The sequence below is a fragment of the Talpa occidentalis genome, unplaced genomic scaffold, assembly GCF_014898055.3.
Source record: "Talpa occidentalis isolate TD23 unplaced genomic scaffold, MPIMG_talOcc4v2.1 talOcc4.6, whole genome shotgun sequence".
NCBI lineage: Eukaryota > Metazoa > Chordata > Mammalia > Eulipotyphla > Talpidae > Talpa > Talpa occidentalis.
The window spans coordinates 6,708,764-6,727,245 of NW_023604972.1; the positions used below are offsets into that span (position 1 = coordinate 6,708,764).

At 46.5% G+C, this 18,482-nt stretch overlaps 1 protein-coding gene and 1 long non-coding RNA gene across 2 annotated transcripts in view; both read right to left on the reverse strand.

The window, feature by feature from the left end:
• Nucleotides 1–592: 592 nt before the first annotated feature.
• Nucleotides 593–4,828, reverse strand: LOC119261111 (uncharacterized). The gene is made up of 3 exons (XR_005128920.1): nt 4,755–4,828; nt 3,455–3,608; nt 593–1,524 (listed from the first exon to the last, which is right to left on the reverse strand). It is a non-coding gene; the product is annotated as an uncharacterized LOC119261111 (long non-coding RNA).
• A 2,631-nt stretch (nt 4,829–7,459) lies between these two features.
• TAPT1 (transmembrane anterior posterior transformation 1) overlaps nt 7,460–18,482 on the reverse strand; it is a 45,048-nt gene continuing 34,025 nt past the window's right edge. The window contains 7 exon segments of the mRNA XM_037529034.2: nt 7,460–8,592; nt 10,753–10,913; nt 12,106–12,182; nt 15,230–15,298; nt 15,642–15,701; nt 17,040–17,149; nt 18,376–18,456. Coding sequence (XP_037384931.1) covers nt 8,375–8,592; nt 10,753–10,913; nt 12,106–12,182; nt 15,230–15,298; nt 15,642–15,701; nt 17,040–17,149; nt 18,376–18,456 — 776 coding nt within the window. The 3' untranslated portion in view covers nt 7,460–8,374.

The following is an 18,482-nucleotide window of genomic DNA, read 5'->3' on the forward strand; positions in this document are numbered from 1 at the left end:
GTTGTGTTATTGGTGAGGCTGCCAGCACCAGAGGACCGTTTCTGTTAAGTTTGGGGGGCGTCGATGTGCAGGGAGGCGCCTCAGAGAGCAGAAACTCCACAGCTTGTGTTCCAGAGCTTGGGCTCTGGGGGCGCATGGGGCGCCCTGTGGGCCATGTACCTGCAGATGTCTGCGCAGCAGCACAAGGGGAGATGCTGGCACCTCAGACCTGCAGGCACCCCTTATGCGGTCCTCGCTGCCCCTAGTGGCAGCTCTGCCTTGCAGGGTGCTAAGGAGACGCATCTGGGTGGGTATTGGAGACTCCACAACGTGAGGACTTGACCTCCTGAAGTTTGGAGGTCACCGGCACTTGGCACCCCTTTCTGGAGCTGTGCTGGATTGGCAGTGAGGAGCGGAGTACTAGGAGGTACTGGGAGAGATGGGGCTCTTAGCGGTTGTGTTCCCCACACCCTCCACAAAAATATGTTGAAACCGTATCTCCCGGAACACTCAAGTCAGCTTCGCCACCATCTTGGATTCTTCTGCTCCCGGGACTGAAAGCTGACCTGGAGCCCAGGTCTCTGCAGGGACCTGGGGCCCAGACTTCCAGGAATTGAAGAAACCCTGCTGAGGCCACAGCTTGAACTAGAGGCTGGCCAGCAAAGGCCACAGAATGGCCAGGGCATGCTGCCTGGCCACAGATGCCAGGTACTCCAGGCCAGCTGTGCAGCCGGGTCAGGGGCTTGCTTATTGGCACAAGAGCAGGAAACAAAAATCCTTCAGGCTTTCTAGGCAGGGAGTTAGGTGCTTTTGAAATCTTAGGGATGACAAGGAATCCTGCCTCTGCTGATACTGCATTTCCTTGCACCTGCGCTTCTCTCAGGTCTTAGTCTGATCTTTAACATGCAGTAGCTGTCACGTCTCACAGTTCAGAAAAGGTAGGTGCGGAAGGAATGACCTCAAGCACCTGCAGAACTTCAGCAGAACCCACACGTCGTAAGAAGCATCCCATAAGCGCACACTAGGATTATTTGTTAAAACCTTCAGCAAATGGCCGTCAACATCCACTGAGATTATGGTGTGTAGGCTCTTCAGTTGTAAATGGCTTTTTAAAAATAAAATCCTGTTGTTAATTAGTAACTGCAGAGGGGGCCGTCCTGGTCAAGGGTTTGGAGGCTGCCTCTGTGTGTCTAGACCAAGTTCATGAATACATCAAAGAGTTCCAGCTCCCAGGTGGGATACCCCTTCCTCCGCGTTTCCAACGGGGTCAGCAGCTTGCTCAGGGAGATTATCGTGTGGCCTAATTAAACAGTTGGAAGTAAAATGATTTTCGCAAAGTTGAAGAAAGACGACAGCGATATCAGTCATCTCTTAAAACGACAGTGTTAATGAATGCCTTTTTAATTAGGAATTCACAGGAATTTAATTTGCGGAGGCAGGAGGGTGTGGTCCCAGGGGCTGTGGCAGGAGGGACCTGCCTCCAGGGTCTTGTCTCCAGACGCATGGACTAGAGCAGGTTTTCTAACCTTCCCAGGTCTTGTTTTCCTATGAAAAGTGAGCAGAATTAAACAGGTGTCGTCTATTAAACAAGCTCACCGAGGAGCACCTGCTCCAGAAAGTATCACTCCGACAAAAATGTGAGCTTAGCATCATCACAGCCTGACCGACTCGCTCAGCTACCAGTGCGGGGGAGCCAGCCCCTCTTTACCAGAGTGGCCGGTGTTCTCGAACTACCAACACAGTCCCCCCCAAGACTGCAAAAACCATTTAGCATGGCAGGGCCAGCACTTACAAAATACAGAGACTAATAGAATAATAAATCAGAGTAAAGGCAAATATTGTCTGGTGAAAGCTTACTTCTTAGTTACATGTGAGTACACCAGTTTCATTGTGAAATACGCTTCTGTTATGGATTGCCACCCCAAATTTCACCCTGCCCCCCCCCCACTGTTCTAAAACCATGGTGAAGTACACTCTTGCGACACCACCTCCCAAACCCCTTGCAACTGACACCAAAAAGAAAGATTAAAGCTATGAACACACGGCCACCCTGGTGGCGCAAGGGGTTAAGATGCAGCCTATGAAGCTATCGGCAGCCACTGCAGCCAGAGTTCGATTCCCAGCCAGGGAGCTACCCACATGGCACAGCAGACCTCTCCTGTCTCCGTGCTGCTCCCCTCAGCAGTGTACTTTGGTCAATCTGCCTGTTCTGTTCCCCACTCCGTCTCTGGTGGATCCTCTCACCCCCCACACCTCTGGCCTGTATCCCAGTTCTTGTATGCAGAAATAAATAAATCTTTAAAAATATAATAAAGCTATGAGCACAAATGCCACTAAAATGAAAAGTGTGGAATTGGTGGCCCCAGAGGGGAAGGCATTGGGGGTCAGGTGAAATGGGTTGGAAGGGGTTCAATTTTGGTATGGTGGATGGAGACTAGACTTTTAGTGGGGGCCCTGAGCAGTGTAGACAGCACTGAGTTGTAGTGTTGCACACCTGAAAGTTGTCAATGCTATAAACCAATGTACCTCCATAAAATCTATTTAAAAATATCTAGTAGATATTTTGAAATATTTAGTGTCAGGGCCTCCCTGGTGGAGCAGGTGGTTGAGCGCAGCACTGTGAAGCTGTTGCAGCCTCTGTAGCACAGGTTCGATCCTGGCCGGCTGGGAAGAGACCTGCATGGCACGGCAGACCTCTCTTGTCTCCCTCGCTCTCCCCTCAGCAGTGTGTTTTGTCAGTCTACCTGTTCTGTTCCCCGCTCTGTCTCTGGTGGGTCCTCTCACCCTCCTACGCATTGGCCTGTACCCTGGTTCTTGTATGTGTGAATAAAGCTTAAAAAAAAAATATTTAGTGACATTCATCAAACGAGGCAGCCTCAAAATAGTCATCAGGCTGGCAGGAGTAGGCCAGTCCTCCAACAGGCCATGTGCCCCGGGAAGCCATTTTAGAACACCCCAAAAGCTGTTTGGGGGCTTTGTCTAAGTCACTCTGGCTCTGGAACTTACACTGAGGAAATCATCAGACAAATGCCCATAAAAAGGAACTGATTAAAGATACAGCCAACCATGGAATCCCATGCAGTCACTGAAAATATTTGCGATTGTTGCCATGGAACGCTCTTGCCACATGGAAACAGAGCCTGCCCTAACTCAGCGTGGCTCCTGCTGAAACACACCTACATGTGGGCGCCTCAGCCTGCACATTTCATTAGAAAGGGTCTGAAAGAGCTGCACCCACCGGGTGGCAAGATGCCAAGTACTCCTCTGCCCACCTTTTTCTTAGGAGCATTCTGACTTCTCTGTCGTGGCTATTACTTAAGGGTGGACACTAATAAAGGTTTGCAATGTGTGGTACCTGCCATTACTCGAGCCAGGAACGTGGGGTGCTCACCCCACCTTACTCCTTTCATAAGTACACATTCGACCAGTGGTGGGAACCCCTCCCCTCCTGGAAGGGGTTGGTAAGCCATTTTACCCAAATGCTTGGTTTCCTGGTTGTTACACGGCTACGTGGCTGGTGCATGGGTCTGGTGGCTTCTAAGGCGTGAAGGTGAAGGAGCAGCAAGGTTGCCTAAGCATCCCAGGTGTCTCATAAGTCCGTATCGAGGTGTCTCATACTGGGGTGATTCCTAGCCAGAAAAAAAAGGGGATTCAACATTAATCAGGAGAACGAGAACAATCCATTCATAATCCAAATTCTAAAAGTTAATGCTCAGCAAAGCCAGTTTATTAGATGGGACAATTTGGAATCACAGGGAAGTCTGGAAAAGGTGAACAGAGAGGTAAGAGGGAATGGAAACTTGGTAACTACACAATTTTGTTAGAAGACAACTGGAGCGAGGAAAAACTCTGGTGCTGGTCAGTAGGAGCTTTGCGCGGGGCTGTTCTGAGGTCCGTGTCTGGGCCGTGGTGAAGGGCGGTGCTTGGCCACCAGACGGGCCAGCGCAATTAATCTTTGTTCAATCAACCCAGGATTTCAATCAACCTGGCAAGATGTCTATGCATTTCCCTTGTATTTCACTCACTGGTTAACCCTGACGTTATGCTATTTCTGACCATCCCAGAATTTATATTATGTAGCCATATTGAAGATGAAGTGAGAACATAATGAAAGTAATTGCAGCTTCAGAAATACCTACTTACTTATAGACCACCCACCCTTCCTGAGTGTGGCGTTCTGATTCCTGATCTAATCCCTTTGAAAAGACACCAAAGGGGGTCTCCCTGGGGGCGCAAAGGGTTAAGCACCGCACTATGAAGCAATCCGCAGCCTCTGCATCACAAGCTCAATCCCTAGGCGGCCAGGGAGCAACCCATGTGGCATGGCAGACCTCTCCTGCCTCTCCTGCTGCTCCCCTCAGCACTGTATTTCAGTGGATCCACCTGTTCTGCTCCCCACTCTGTCTCTGGTGAATCCTCTCACCCCCCGCACCTCTGGCTTGTACCCCAGCCCTTGTATGCATAAATAAATCAATCTTTAAAATAAAAAGACACCAAAGGTACTTAGGACACACCCCCTTCTCTTCATCTGCCAAAAAAATTGTATGTTCAAAGCAAAACAGTGTGCAGAAGCCGCCTCTTTCTCTCATTACTTGAATCATCAAAGTTCAAACCCGATTTCACACACTGATGCTCACATGCTGTTTCTTCCTGAAATATAGAGCAAGGCCCTCTGCTCGCCCTGCGGAGCATCAGCCACTCCCCACCATCCCACTTTGCAGAGGCTCAAACTCCCCTAGCACAGCAACTGCTCTTTTTTTAGTCGCTTCTCTTACCGGTTGCACGCACTGGCCCTTCCCTAGGGAACAGTCGGCCGCAGACGCCTGGGACGTCACCTTGGGTGCGCTCAGGTCACTCACCGGGCCCCACACGCCTCCAAGCGGCCCCAGACGACTGTATTTTTCTTTGGTTAACCTTTTGCTTCCAGCTCTCCGTGCTGTCCGCTGCCCCTGCCTGCTGTCACATGCACAATTCGCTGCGAGAAGCTGGCCGCAGCCTGTTTGGTCAAGTCGGTGAACAAATACAACTTTCCCACTTCGGGTGTTCAATGTTTTAGCTTAAAGTTTAACGTGCGGGTTTAATGTTCCGTTCAAGGCAGGCAGGGGTGGGGGCTCTGACAGCTGACCAAGTGGAGCCTAGTCATCGCCGTCCTTTTCCATACGGACAATAAACAGCAAACAGCACACAGCACGCAGAAGCGTCTTTGCGAGTTAGCCCTAACCCTCCTCGGGCCCCCTTTTATGGCAAGATCTCCATGGAGGCCCTGTTTCATAGCGCCTCGTGTGGGCTGACACTGACCCTCCGGAGCTAGTGACTTAGAAACCTCATGAGTGGATGTCTCTCTCATGTCGCGTCTATGCTGAGTCTACGCTGAGCAAGCTGAGGCCTCTCCCCTCCAGGTCCCGCCATCCCCTGGGGGCTGTGCATTTATCTGCATGCTTGGAGCAAGGTCCACGGCCTCTGGGTGCCAGCTGGTGGGCTGGTGCTAGAGGGGGAAGGGATCATGTGGTGTGTCTCCCTTCCACATGCAGCCCTTGGTGAGACTGAGGCACGTGGCCACATGGAGCAACAGGAGGGACTGGGGGACATGGTCCCTGACAGGCACGGGCCCCCTACAGCTCTGTTCATGGGACAGAACACGTAGCCAACAACTAGCAGTCTTTAGCGGAAAAATAGTTTCTTACTTGCGTTTGTAAGCACACTGTGAAACTGCTATGTAATTATTTTAAGCAAATCCAATAGGAAAAAAATGATTTCCATTAAAAAGGTTCCAGAGTGATATTTATTTTTGAACTGGAAAATAAGCTTGAGAGATCATTTGTCTCCAGCAGAGGCTACTTCACTGGCTTATATACCGTGGGTCTCCCCAAAAGAGCAGGTCCGCGTCTGTCATGGTGATCCAGCATCGAGAATAGTTCCCGACACACGGGAGGTGATTAAGAAATCTCTGCCGAAGGACTACACTGGACAGGAGAAGCGGAAACACAGCAAAATGCAGTGATTTTAAGTGGTCTTGTGAATTTATCTTTCTCTGCTGAGTTACCAGGAGTGTCGGGGACAATGTTGAGAATCTAATTACAAGTTTCTTCCATCTGTATGTGTGTGTAGGCGCACGAGGAAATGGAAATCTAAAGGCCAGCCAAGGTACACAGGGAAATGTGGACACGTTCAGGAATGACGCTTGGTATTATTTCTACTCCAGAGGAAAGCTAGTGAGTCTGACCTGTCACGTGTGCCTTGGATTTAAAGCAAAACCCTGTCTTGAACTTGACTCAGCTGTGAAAGGCACACAGTGTGACATGGAAAATACCTGGGAAATGCAAGTTCCTTCATTTGCTGAGAGATACTCAGTGGTCTTTGAGCATAGCTCAGCCTATTTTTTTTTCTCCCTCAAAAACAATCAAAACAATCAAACATCTTGCTATTATTAAGTCCAAAAGAATAATTTACATTCGACAGTCCTATCACTTGAAAATTAGAAGTAAATTCTTCTTATAGATTGGGAAATTCACGCCAGCAAATGTAACAGTAAACATTACTAAAATAAATTCAGTGACCTTTTTAAAAAAGATTACAAAATTGAATTTATTGAGTTTCACACAAGATGCACTTATAAAATTAGTATTGAATGCCATTTTAACAGAAGAAATGAACATCATTCCAATTTCCCAATATAGTCTGCAAAGGAAATAAAAACTCTTCAAAAATGACAGCACAATAACAGAATAATTCAAGCTGAATAGAAAGATAAACCCAAATCATATTCTTGCTCTGATCAGGGCTATGTTTGGCAAAGTTTTCCCCAAACTATTCGAATTTGCAGTGGACACTGTTCCTTTTGATGGAGAAGGTAGGGAAAATGAATAATAATTCTAAAACGGGGTCTCATGGAAACATACACAAAACAATTAAAAGTCATTTGTAACTTAAAATACTTTCTAGTTTCACCAAAGCATTTCTGTACACTTTTACTCTATGGGAACATTCGTTTTCAGATGTCTTTAGTTAATGCAAAACATTAACATTCACTTTTGCGTTTCAAATGAACAAGGTAAAGCATTAAAACTTACTTTAAATTTCACCCAGGAAAGAGACAAATCACCTAAAATTTACTTTCTGTATATGCTTGACACATCGCAGAGCTGAAGTTCAAAATGAAAACCTCGAAGGAAGGAACAGTAGCAGTGACACCTGGGCACTCTGCAGAGAGAGGCAGCACGATCTTCATGAGCACGCAGAAGAGGTTTCTCAAGATCAAGGTGGTGAAGATGACTTGTCCATGATGCAGCTCACCAACGGGTCACCAACAGACGCAGATCCCTCAGCACACACAAAACCAGAAGCACCTTTGGGTGGCTGCTGCCCACGCCACTCAGTACCCTCTCTCGCCAGGGCAGCAGGTACCGGTCTGGTGCCGCTGGCCCACGCCCACACAGGTCACACACACATCCCCCACCCCCCGGCACCCCGACAATCAGACACCACCCACACACATACAGCATAGCCCCACCCCCAGCACAGGTGCCCCCCACACTTGAAAAGAGACTCGGATGGTTCTGTGAGCCCAGGCAAGAGGCTGCCACTGCCCCCTAGGGGTGTTTACATCAAACGACACCTTGGATCTTGCCCACTGACTGTTCCTCAGCAGGTGCAACAGCCGATCCTCCTAACAATTCATGAAGCAATGGGTTGTAAAGCGAAACCAGTGAATTAGACATTCGAGTTAACACTGCTCAGTATAAAAAGTGCCTTTTTATAAGGGAATTGCTAGTGTATTTGCTGTAATTCAACAACAGACAGCTCACATTTTGCTTAAAAGAGTAAACTGAAAAATCATGAGACATTTTCTCAGCAATGTATGACCTTCATTAACTCATATTTTAAATAAACCAACTGGCTTAGGGAGGGTTTTTTCCTCTATAAAATGCTACTATTCATCATGTCTTATTTAAGGGAGTCTTTTATTCTGATTAATTCAGATACATCTTCAAGGGTTACTCTGGTGGTAAGAACATTTAGTTTCAGTGTAATTATTTCTGTTGAATGCTTTGGCAGATGAAGTCGTCCGGACAGTCCGTGGGAACAGTCCGAGGCGGGAGGGAAGCCCGCGTGGCAGCTGCAGGACCCGGTGTCCTCGGCCGAGCGGCCTGGGGCGCGCGGCGCCTTCTGGAAGCGCAGCTACAGGAGGTGGCGGGCTCGGCGCCCGACCCGCCGGGGGCCAGGAGGAGCTCGCAGCTGCTCGGCCCCAGCCTTCAGCCGGGCCCCGAGACTGGAAGAAAGATACTAAGATTTGCTCTCCAATAATTTAAGTTTTTAAATAAATATTGACACGCCACCCGCAGCCTCTGTCCGTCCCGGCAGCCCTGGACGTGCGCCGGGCGCCTGCGGCCATGGGTCAGTCAATGCGGTTCCCGCAGATTGTGAACCTGTCTATCTCCAGCAGATCTCTCTTGGAGGATCTGTGCTTTAGTTCAGAGTTCTCCTGGGCTATGTCCTTCTCGTCGCCGTCCGGGGTTGTCAGAAACTGGTCGGAGTTGCTGGTCACAAGTAACGGCACGACGTTTTCCTTTGGGTGGAGCGGCTGGCTGGTGACCGAAGCGGACAAGGTCTCTTCTGTGGAAGAACAGACCCATTTTGTCAGAAAAGGGACTCCTGCCACAGCAAACACACACTAGCACACAGCCTGCCGAGAGAGGGGCTCAGCGTCAGGCTTCCCGGGACACAGGCGACAACACAAGCACGTGCTCAAGAGCCATCGCCAGCGTGAACTCGGCAGCTACACTGTTTGTTCACTCAGCCAGAATTCTCAGGGGGCTCTCACACGGTCACGTCACAGGTCAGATTCCCGCGGAGCACACCCCTTCTATAAAATCAAGTCCTCACACAATTTGCTGGACCTGAAGGCCAACACTGGCTCCCATGCTCGGGACACTGGGGCCCAGCAGGTGCTGGACATTCCCCCTCAGCGTACTGTCACCTCAGCTGCACCGGGTCAGCACGTCACATGTCCAGGAAGTCCAAGCCAGAGGTAAAGACCATGCAGCAAAACCCCCTATGCTTCTGTGGGCCCCAGGGCTCCTGGAGCCTGGCGCAGGGAGCAGCTGGCTGGGAAGGGAACCCTGTGACCCTGGAATCATCCTCACAGAGCAGCTGCCTGGAGGCCACAGCCACGCCACACACTGTGCAGGCTTCCAGAGAACCACCTGACGAGTGCAGACAGATGCACACACTTGCCGAGACCATCCCCGAGGCTGAGACACTGACACGCTTGTCTCTCTCCTAGTCATTCCTCCCGGCCTGGTCCCTGAACTCCGCTGCCATTCCTTGTCCCCTTCAGAACACGATGAATGGGAGGCTGTCTTGAGAGTCAGCATCCCTTTTCACCCCCAAAATGGCCCAAGCGGCCCGACTGGCAACTCCCCCACTAAATGCTCTCTGGCCTGCGGTGTCCTGGCATCAGACTCCCTACACAGACACTTGTCGGAGAGGAGTATTTTCCTACTTGGTCCTGGTCCGATGGCCTTGGACTGCAGCATATGCTCAAGGCTCTACCCCACTAGATTAGAAACTTCTTGAAAGCAAGATGTACACACTAATTCCTTAAGGCACTGAAGAAGCCCAGCATAACAGAAGCCTTACAGACCCTCCAGGAAACAATGTAATCTCATGTCATTAGTGCTTACAGAAAAAATTCTTCATAGGATTCTTTATAGGAAAACAATGATGATACAAGTTTTTATCTAACTTCATTTACCTTCCTGTAAAACATATACTTGACCAATACTCTCACTTTGGACAAGACTGGCTCAGTCCAAGTCTCACCTCCTGCCCCTTTTCGAGAGCAAACTCCACACTCCCAGAGCACTGAGCGCAAGTCTCTGGATGCCTGCCCAGGCCTTGGTGATTTCGCTAAAGTCGGCCCCTCTCCTGAAAGGTCGCTTCACCCAGCCTAACTCTTCAGGACTGAGTTCAGGTAGCACTCTCTCCAGGAAGGCCCCTCTCTTGCCCTCCACTCCCACGTGTCTGGACGGCCACCTGCACCAGCCCCCAGCAGTCTGTGAGCCCCGACAGGCACAAGCGACTTCTCTTCCTAACTCCAGCATCTCCGATGCCACTTGCACGGTCGCGCCACACATTCAGAACAAGCCAACTAGACTAAAGTCCTATGAACAAGCACTTGTAGGAAAAGGGAGCTGCTATCTAGTAACCACAAAGCAAGTCAGTGTCCCACTTGTTCCTCCAAGTCTTCAGGTCAGAAACCCTGGCAACGTCTACTCCTTGTTCTCATGCTGCACAACCTCAACAGCCAATCCAGGGCTTCTTCAGGGCTACCCAGAATCTGGTCAGCAGGAACGGGAAGGAAGGTGTCGGTTCCCCCAGATCCCATCACTGCCCTCTCCCCGCCTGCTGGAGTTTCCTCTGAGCACTGACTCCCCAACACAGTGCAGACCCACTGGCCACCTTCGTGCCCTCCCTGACCATCTAGGGTAAGCCCTGCCTTCCTCTCCACGGCAGCCCCGGGCCTGGGGCCTGCAGGCAACAGGCCTCTTTGTCTCTACGGAGCGGTGACCACACCTCTGAACACCGAGCGAGGAGCCTGGGGGAGGGCTAAAGGGGAACATAGGACGCGAAGAGCAGTTAGGCCCAGTGCAGTCAGGCCCAGTGCAGTCAAGCCGGCAAGCGCTGCCGGGTGTGGCCCAGGTGCTACCTGTCAGGGTGCCCTCAGACAAGGAGCTCAGAAAGGATGCAGGCGAGGGAGAGGAGCACACATACCTTGAGCGGGTTTGCATTTGTTTTGCGATTTACTGCACGGCTTGCCGGGAGTGCTGGTTGGGGGAGGGTGACACAGCTTCTCCTCCATTTTGGCTTCCTTCACATATTGGCAAGATTTCCCTAACAGCACGATGCTATTAAGTACTTTCAGGGATATTAACCTAAAACCAGAAAGGAAACAGTCACTGCTGGGCTTCACCCGAGTGGCTGCAAGGGCCAGTGCAGCCCTCGCTCAATGAGGCGGCCCGAGGGCCAGAGTCTGAGCAGGTCCGTATGCAAAGCTTCCTGAGGCTTCTTCACCACAAGGGGACATGCTTGATAAATTCCCTAGTTCTCAATATAAGAAGTGACATGACTTAAAAGTCTTACCTGATGCTAAATTATTCAATATTTATTGTCTTATAAAACCAGTACGTTTCATGCAGGTGAATAAAAGGGACATGTAATTCCACACACGGTGACGATCGTGGCGTCTGCCGTGTGAGCAGACAGTTTCGCTGCTCAGAAACGGGGTCTGCTTCCTCAGGAGGTGGGAGCAGAGCATTGCACTGGGGGCCCGAGAGTGTGAATCCATGTCCTGACCCCAAAGTGGAGCACCTGTGTGTGCGAGTGAGCGCCTCGCCAGGTAGTCCAGAAAGGAGGTGATCCTGGGAAGGTGCGCAGGACGCGCGTGGCTAGAAACATCAGGCAGTTTTGTTATTTTGTCATCGCTATTGTAGTATGAATATCTTCTCTGCCGGTTAAAGTTTCTCAGTGACATTATTTTAACAGTCTCCTAACGCTTAGTTGTATGGGTTATCACGTACCGAAACTCCAAAAAAATCCTTAATTAATGGAGATTTAGGTTATTTCTAATATTTTGCTGCTACAAGCATTCTGATTAAGAACACGCACGCACGTTACACCTGTACTTGCTCGAGACACACCCCGAGCAGAGTGCGGGCTGCCGGGCGGCGGGGCCGCAGCTGACAGGCCCTGGGCCGGGCGGAGGAAGCACAGGCCCGCGTCTGCTTTGGGTTCCCATGGCACAGGCCCGGAACATGCTAAATGCTAATGTGGCAAACACAGTAGAAACCCGAAGATGCTCTTAAACACATCGACATGTCTAATGGCAACGGCAGATTTCATCATAAAAGAAAAAATGGGGGAAAACCATCCTAAGCAAAAGCATTTAGGTAAATGATTTTATGACAGATTAAACAAAACAAAATCTAACATGCCGCTAACACAACTATCAAGTAGCAGCGCACTTAACCTAGCAGCGTGGCAACGAGGTTCCTATAAACTCCCATTACATCTGCACTCATATGTGACTAGAGAACCAAACACATGTGCAAGAACAGTTCATCTTACCCCAAATAGAAGAGGATGACACAGGCATACGACAGGATCCCCTGCACTTTAATTGAGCTTGTTACGACTCTGATGAGCTGGCCAGAAACAAACCAAAACAACAAAGACACACAAACACAGAGTTATCAGTTAATATCTAGAAAAGGATCTCTCCATACTGATTCTAACACTTTCGGCCTACGCTGTGGCCTGTCTAAATCCACGTAAGTTGTTTTAGATTTGTCAGTTTGTGCCTGGTCACCTGTGAGCCTGCAGTAGATCTGGATTTGCTTGGGGGACCTACGGTCTAGTCAGAGGAGGGTACCCCTGGTTCATGGATATCGTTTACTTGTGCCCAACAGAAATGCAAGTCAATTGATTTTTGAAACAGAAAAATAATCTGGAAAGTAGAAATCATCTCATCTCCCCGGACGCGTCTCTACCAGAGCTGAACCGGTGAGTGGGCTTTTCCCTTATTCTTGCTTCTTTTGTCCTTCGGTCTTGAACTTTTTTAAGAACCTCCCAATGACTTGCAGAAACAGAGAAACAAGGGAATTTTAGGAGTTTTGTGCTGTTGTTAAAAAACGAAATACTATTACAAAGTAATTTACCTAGAGGTTGGAAAATGTGTCTCTCTTGGATAGTGACATTGAACACCTACTTTCTTACTTCTCTCCCAGGAATAGAGGTGGACAGCATTATCCTGAGATGTCCGCTGAGCCAATCTGGTAGACTCTATCACCAAAACGCATTGATGCCTATTGGATTCAGGATGGGGCTGGCCCACTGTGCGGGCCTAGCTGGACTCTACATGGAAATGGAAAATGAGGGAAAATCGCTCCCCTTGTCTGCTAATGTTATCACCAAAGGGAAGAGTCCACTAGAAAGTCTTAAATAAATATGACAAGATGATTTTTAAATGACATTAAAAAAAGTGCCTTTAATCCAAAGAGCCATTGGGAAGAGACAGAGGGACTGACACGGCGTATGTTCACACAGTTCCACCGTGGGGAAGAAGAGAAGCCGGCACCTCTGTCAGTCTCTAGCAGGGAAATGATCTGCTGTGCAAATATTTGTGATGGGAATCAGAGTGGCTCCTACAGCAATATAAACAGTAAACCAACATCCCACTCAAGGCTTTACTGACTACACTTTCATCTAATATATTAATAATGTTAAGATATGCAAACTTCAAAGTCTAATTTCCATGAGAACTTATTTCATGATTTCCTTGAATTTTTTTATATGAGTCCATTTTAGGACCAAGGTAATATTTTAGAGGAAAAATTGCCACTCTTGGACTTTAATTAAAGAATCCACTGATTACTGGGACCTTGGTGTATTTATTCTACAAGGTTCCCTGATGTCTGCCAAAGCTGGAGTGTCACCCTATAGCTGCGGGAGGAAAGTGCTGTGAAAGAAACCCCGTAGGCCAATGCACAACCACACAATTCCCACAAAAACAGAGGCTTTCCCAAAGGGTTTATTAGTCAACTACTAATTAAGCTTAAGTCTTTTGGCGCAACCACTGTAAAAACGCATTAAAAGAATAAAACTAAGACTGGAGGATAATTTAAAAATATTAAATTAAAAAATTAAAGTCACACTAATAGAATTTTATAGAAATCAGTTACTAGATAATCAACTATTATTTGGCAAAGTAGGACCAAATTTAAATCAATTTATTTGGATCTAACCAATCCTTTAAAAAAATTAGATAATCTAGGTTTATCTTCACACTGTACCTGTCATATTTTCAGTTGTAGGGAACAAATGTACAAAAATTTAATACTCTATTTTATCGGGCTCCTAAACTGAAACACTTTTACTCTTTAAAATCCTCCACACTTGCAAAAATTCTAGGACTTTCTCTTCCCAAGCAAAGAAAGTTATATTATTATATAATAAGCAAGCCACCAATAAAACTGAAAACAATGATGATATATATTTGCATATATACACACACAAAGGAAGCCTACTGAGTGATGAAAAAAGATGAACACTTTTGCCATTTGTAACAACATGTATGGAACTGGAGGGGACAATACCAAGGGAAATAAGTCAGGGGAAGAAAGAAAAACACAGATGGTGTCACTTATATGCGGAATACAGAGAAACCAAGCGAAAGGACACACAGAACCAAACCAGACAACAAACCCTAGAAATCTGACTGTGGAACTGAGACAACCAGAGGGCACCGGGAGGGTGGAGAGCGGGTGTGGAGGGGCCCAAATGACTAAGGAGGAGGCGTTGGTGCTGGGTGTGGGTGGTAACATGCACCTGAAGGAGGTGTGATCCTGTACCTCTGAATCGCATTTGGTGTTGTAACCAAAGTTACCTCAATTTAAAAAAAAAGCTGGCCTGTAAATGGCAGTTACTACAAGCACAGTGGCTGTTACCTGCATTCTTAGCATATAAGCATATACTCTATGTGAATTTGAGATAAATGTCAACAAGCAAATAAAAAAACATTTTAAGTGGGTGACTTATTTTGGGCTGAATTTAGTAAATTTTAGTGCTATTATTTAAAAATATATGACATTCCTGAAATCTAATAGTAGAAATTTTCATTGCAAAAACTTAAAAAATTTTTAAAAAGTGATAATTATAATGGATCCAGAATATTTCTTCATTTGATCATAATTTATTTAACCTATTTCATTTGTTTCCAAATTTTTACCACTGTAAATGCTAATGCATTACAAAACTTGATCTCCAATCATCATGGACCTTTTAAAACTATTTCCTTAGGATAAAGCCCTAGACTGGAATTACTTCATCAAAGCAGAACAGTGTCAAACTGCTCTTTAGAAATGTCGGTTCAACTTGTACTTCTATTAGTATGTGTTACAGGGGCCACATCAATGCCTACACCAAGTATTTCCATTCAAAAAGCAAAATCTTTGCCAAAAAGAGTCTTCTTGTTAGGAAGGCCACTACACAGAGCAGTCCTTTACAACGCCAACCTACTGGGTGGTTGGAATCCAGGGCTATGCTAGAATTTAAAACACATTTTCCTTCCAAGGCATTTACCATCAATTTTTATGTGAAGTCCTTTGGAAACAAACTTACTGATCTAACACTCATGAACATTTTATGATGATGGCTATCTCTTTATAAAACAGGGAAAAACATGAGGGCTTACCAAGACAGCCAGCGGGAGAGGAATGAACCCCATCCTCCGGGCGACAGAGTCGCTGTAGTCAGTGTAAGCCTGGACAGAGGGAGAAGGGATTTATGGGGTTTAAGCGGCACTCACCAGCAAATGTTCTAAACCAGTCAGAAGGTGTGAGCAAGCAGGGAACCCGCCACCCATTGTGCCATTCAGTGAAATTATTCAGTAATCAAAATATCTCTAAGAAGTTTTAACTATGAAAGCTGTGTAATTGCAACAAGACTGCAAAAACTATGCTTCTTAGTCTTGTTTTTATTAACTTGTAAATGTGTAGTGTTGAGAACAGAGAAAAATGGGGAGTTTGTGTAGATTTCCCTAAACTGACACTCTACGCTACAGTAAGCCATGGCAGGTAATTTCAGACGTCTGATGTGATGCTCACGTTTTTCTGTCGGCTGCTAACAAGGTCAAAGGCAAGGCTGGCTCTGTATTCACTGTAGACCTAGAAACAAACAAGAATGAAACATTAACGTAGTACAAACAGATAATGTGTGAGATTTAGGCTTCACAGATGAAAATGTGTAATATTAACCAGGAAAAGGATGCCAGTAGCCAAGCAGACCCTCCGCTGTTTCCCTACAATCAGGGTGAATCGGCCTCTCTCTTTCAGGCCATGCCCACAGGCCTTTGGAAGCATCTCCAAAAGAGCATTATTCTATGACTATGATCCTCAGAGTTCGGAATTTTGGGATGAGTGGCCATTTTAAGTAGCATAACACATGCAAAATGAATGTGAAATTCTACATTATATGAACAGTTAAAAATGATTACTACTCTGTATCTAACATCAGCAATGCCTTCTCAGAGGGTGGACACTAAGCAAGATGTAACCCTGAGCTCAGCAGTCACGAAGGCGCTTACGAATTGTCACTTCCACTAAAAAGTGCACTAAGTGATGGATCATGCCTATTATTGGTATTTCGACTTCAGATGTTAAGAAAATTATCCCATGAAAAAGGAATGATTTGAGGAAGCCAAGAAAGCAAACAATAAAATGACTCTATCAGGGCTTCACAAGAAGTGCATCAAGTAATCCAAAACCCATCATCCAATCAATCACCAAGTGCGGCTACTAGCACACTGCACCAGCTGTAGCTGCACTAGATTTTAAATCTTTGTCTTTTGAAATAAAACAGTAAGTATCAGAGGAAGACAAAGTACAACCTAAATAAAATCTAGAAAACTTAAGTAATGCACTAGGATATTGTTCTTGTGTTTTACAGACAATGAACCTGGGGCAACATATCTATTCCTGGAAATTCTACAGAAAATTTGGTTCCAGTATTAAAAATAAACTCTCAGAATTTCATCAAATGTTTTCACCAGAAATTTATAAGGCTCTTGTCTTCCAGAGTTTTTCAATCACATATTCATAATCACAGAAGAAATAAATCTATTTCTAAATATAAAATATTTTAAAACTCTAGCCAGAGAGAAAAGATTTGTTAGCCTAATGCTTCAATAGCAACAATATTTTTAAAAGTTTAAGCAAACAGGTTATGACAGTATTTATAATGACCCTGAGTTAATAACACTTTGACTTCAACTACTGGCCAACCTATTCCTCCACCCAAAAGTACCGAGTCAGGACTATTTAGTATTGAATCGTATACTTTCAGAAGAGTTACAATTTTTAGAAATTTGAAATTGCACGACAACTTTGAAGTGACAGTACTCTGCTAGTCTCTTCATAAAGACAGTAATAAACCTGCTATTTTACAACATTATGACAACAGCCTGATGTCAATGTCAAACACTGGATTGCTTCTTAAATACTTACGTCTGCAGTGATGTCGTTGAACTTGGTGATGAAGGCATGCTTTACTATGTCCACAGCAATTTCGGATGCGATCACCATACAGACGTCTGGAAACAACACCCAGAGATGATCTATAAAGAAAGGGGGACACAGAGAGTTAAATCTCCCATGATGGACAGAATCCATAGTGTCACAGGCTACCACAGAAATCTGAAATCTCCAAAGGGGAAAACTAGCTTTTAGTACATGGTCATAGAGATAGAATTTAAATATGCAACTAGTTTTCAAGACCTAAAATGCGGGCCTCCCTGGTGGCGCAGCTGTTGAGCGCTGGGCTGCGAAGCTGCCCGCAGCCTCTGCGGCGCCGGTTCCATCCCCGGCCACCAGGTGAGGGTCCCACATGGCGCGCAGACCTCTCCTCTCAGCAGTGTACTTCCTCAGTCTGCCTGCTCTGCTCTCAGCTCTGACTCTGGTGAATTCTCTCGCCCTCCCGCACTTCTGACTGTACCCAGTGCTTGTATAAATCAATCAATCAATCAATCAATCAATCAATCAATCAATCAATCTTTGGAGGGAAAAAAAAAAAAGACCTAAAATGCAAAACATAATCTCATTCCTGAAGAATAAGGTTATACAAAAATGTATGACATAAAAAATCCTCAAAATGACCTGACTTAACTGAGTGAGTGATCACTGTCCACCAGCTCACCTCAGCAGCACCAGACTATGCTAGAACTATCTGTCTATTCCTCAACTAGCCTGGAGTCCCACAAATGTCCTAGGACTTATGCACATGCCACGTGCCCAGCACACGAGAAGCACCTGGCAAAGGTCAGCTAACTGGGCAGGTGGTGGAAGCGCTTGAATTCGCAACAACTTCCTGTTGCCTTGATTCCGATGCACATAAGCAACCAAATTTACAGCTTTACAATGCATCTCTCTAATTCATCTTTACTCAAATGCTAATAAGCGGTGTGAGTAAAAAAAGGAGTAGAAGTTAGGGAAGAGCAAAAGTCTTGGTGAACCTTTCAAATGAAAAGGACGTGGTTGTCTTCAGGGAGGCACAGCAGCCCGCCAGCTCCAACCATAAACAAAGGGGATTGGACGCTGCAGCGCCCGGCAGCACCCAGTTCTAAGATGCTGTGAAGGTTATGGGAAAAGAGATGCCAAAGGCCATTGCACACGGCAAGGTGCCCACCGAGACACAGAGAAGGCGTGCAGCCCATCCCACAGAACAGCTGCTTCTGGAGCCAAGCAATGGAGCAGTTGATGGGATAATGCTTATTTTATTCCACGTAAAAGAACGATTTTTGGTTCAAGAGTAAAATGAAAAAGCACTGTGTTAAGGGTTACTCACCTGGATTCCAGGAAAACTGTTCCATGTTTCTTAGACACACTATTAGCAAAAGCACATAATTTGTGAATCGTTCCTTAATATCTGAAAGAAAGTGAACGTATAAAGAC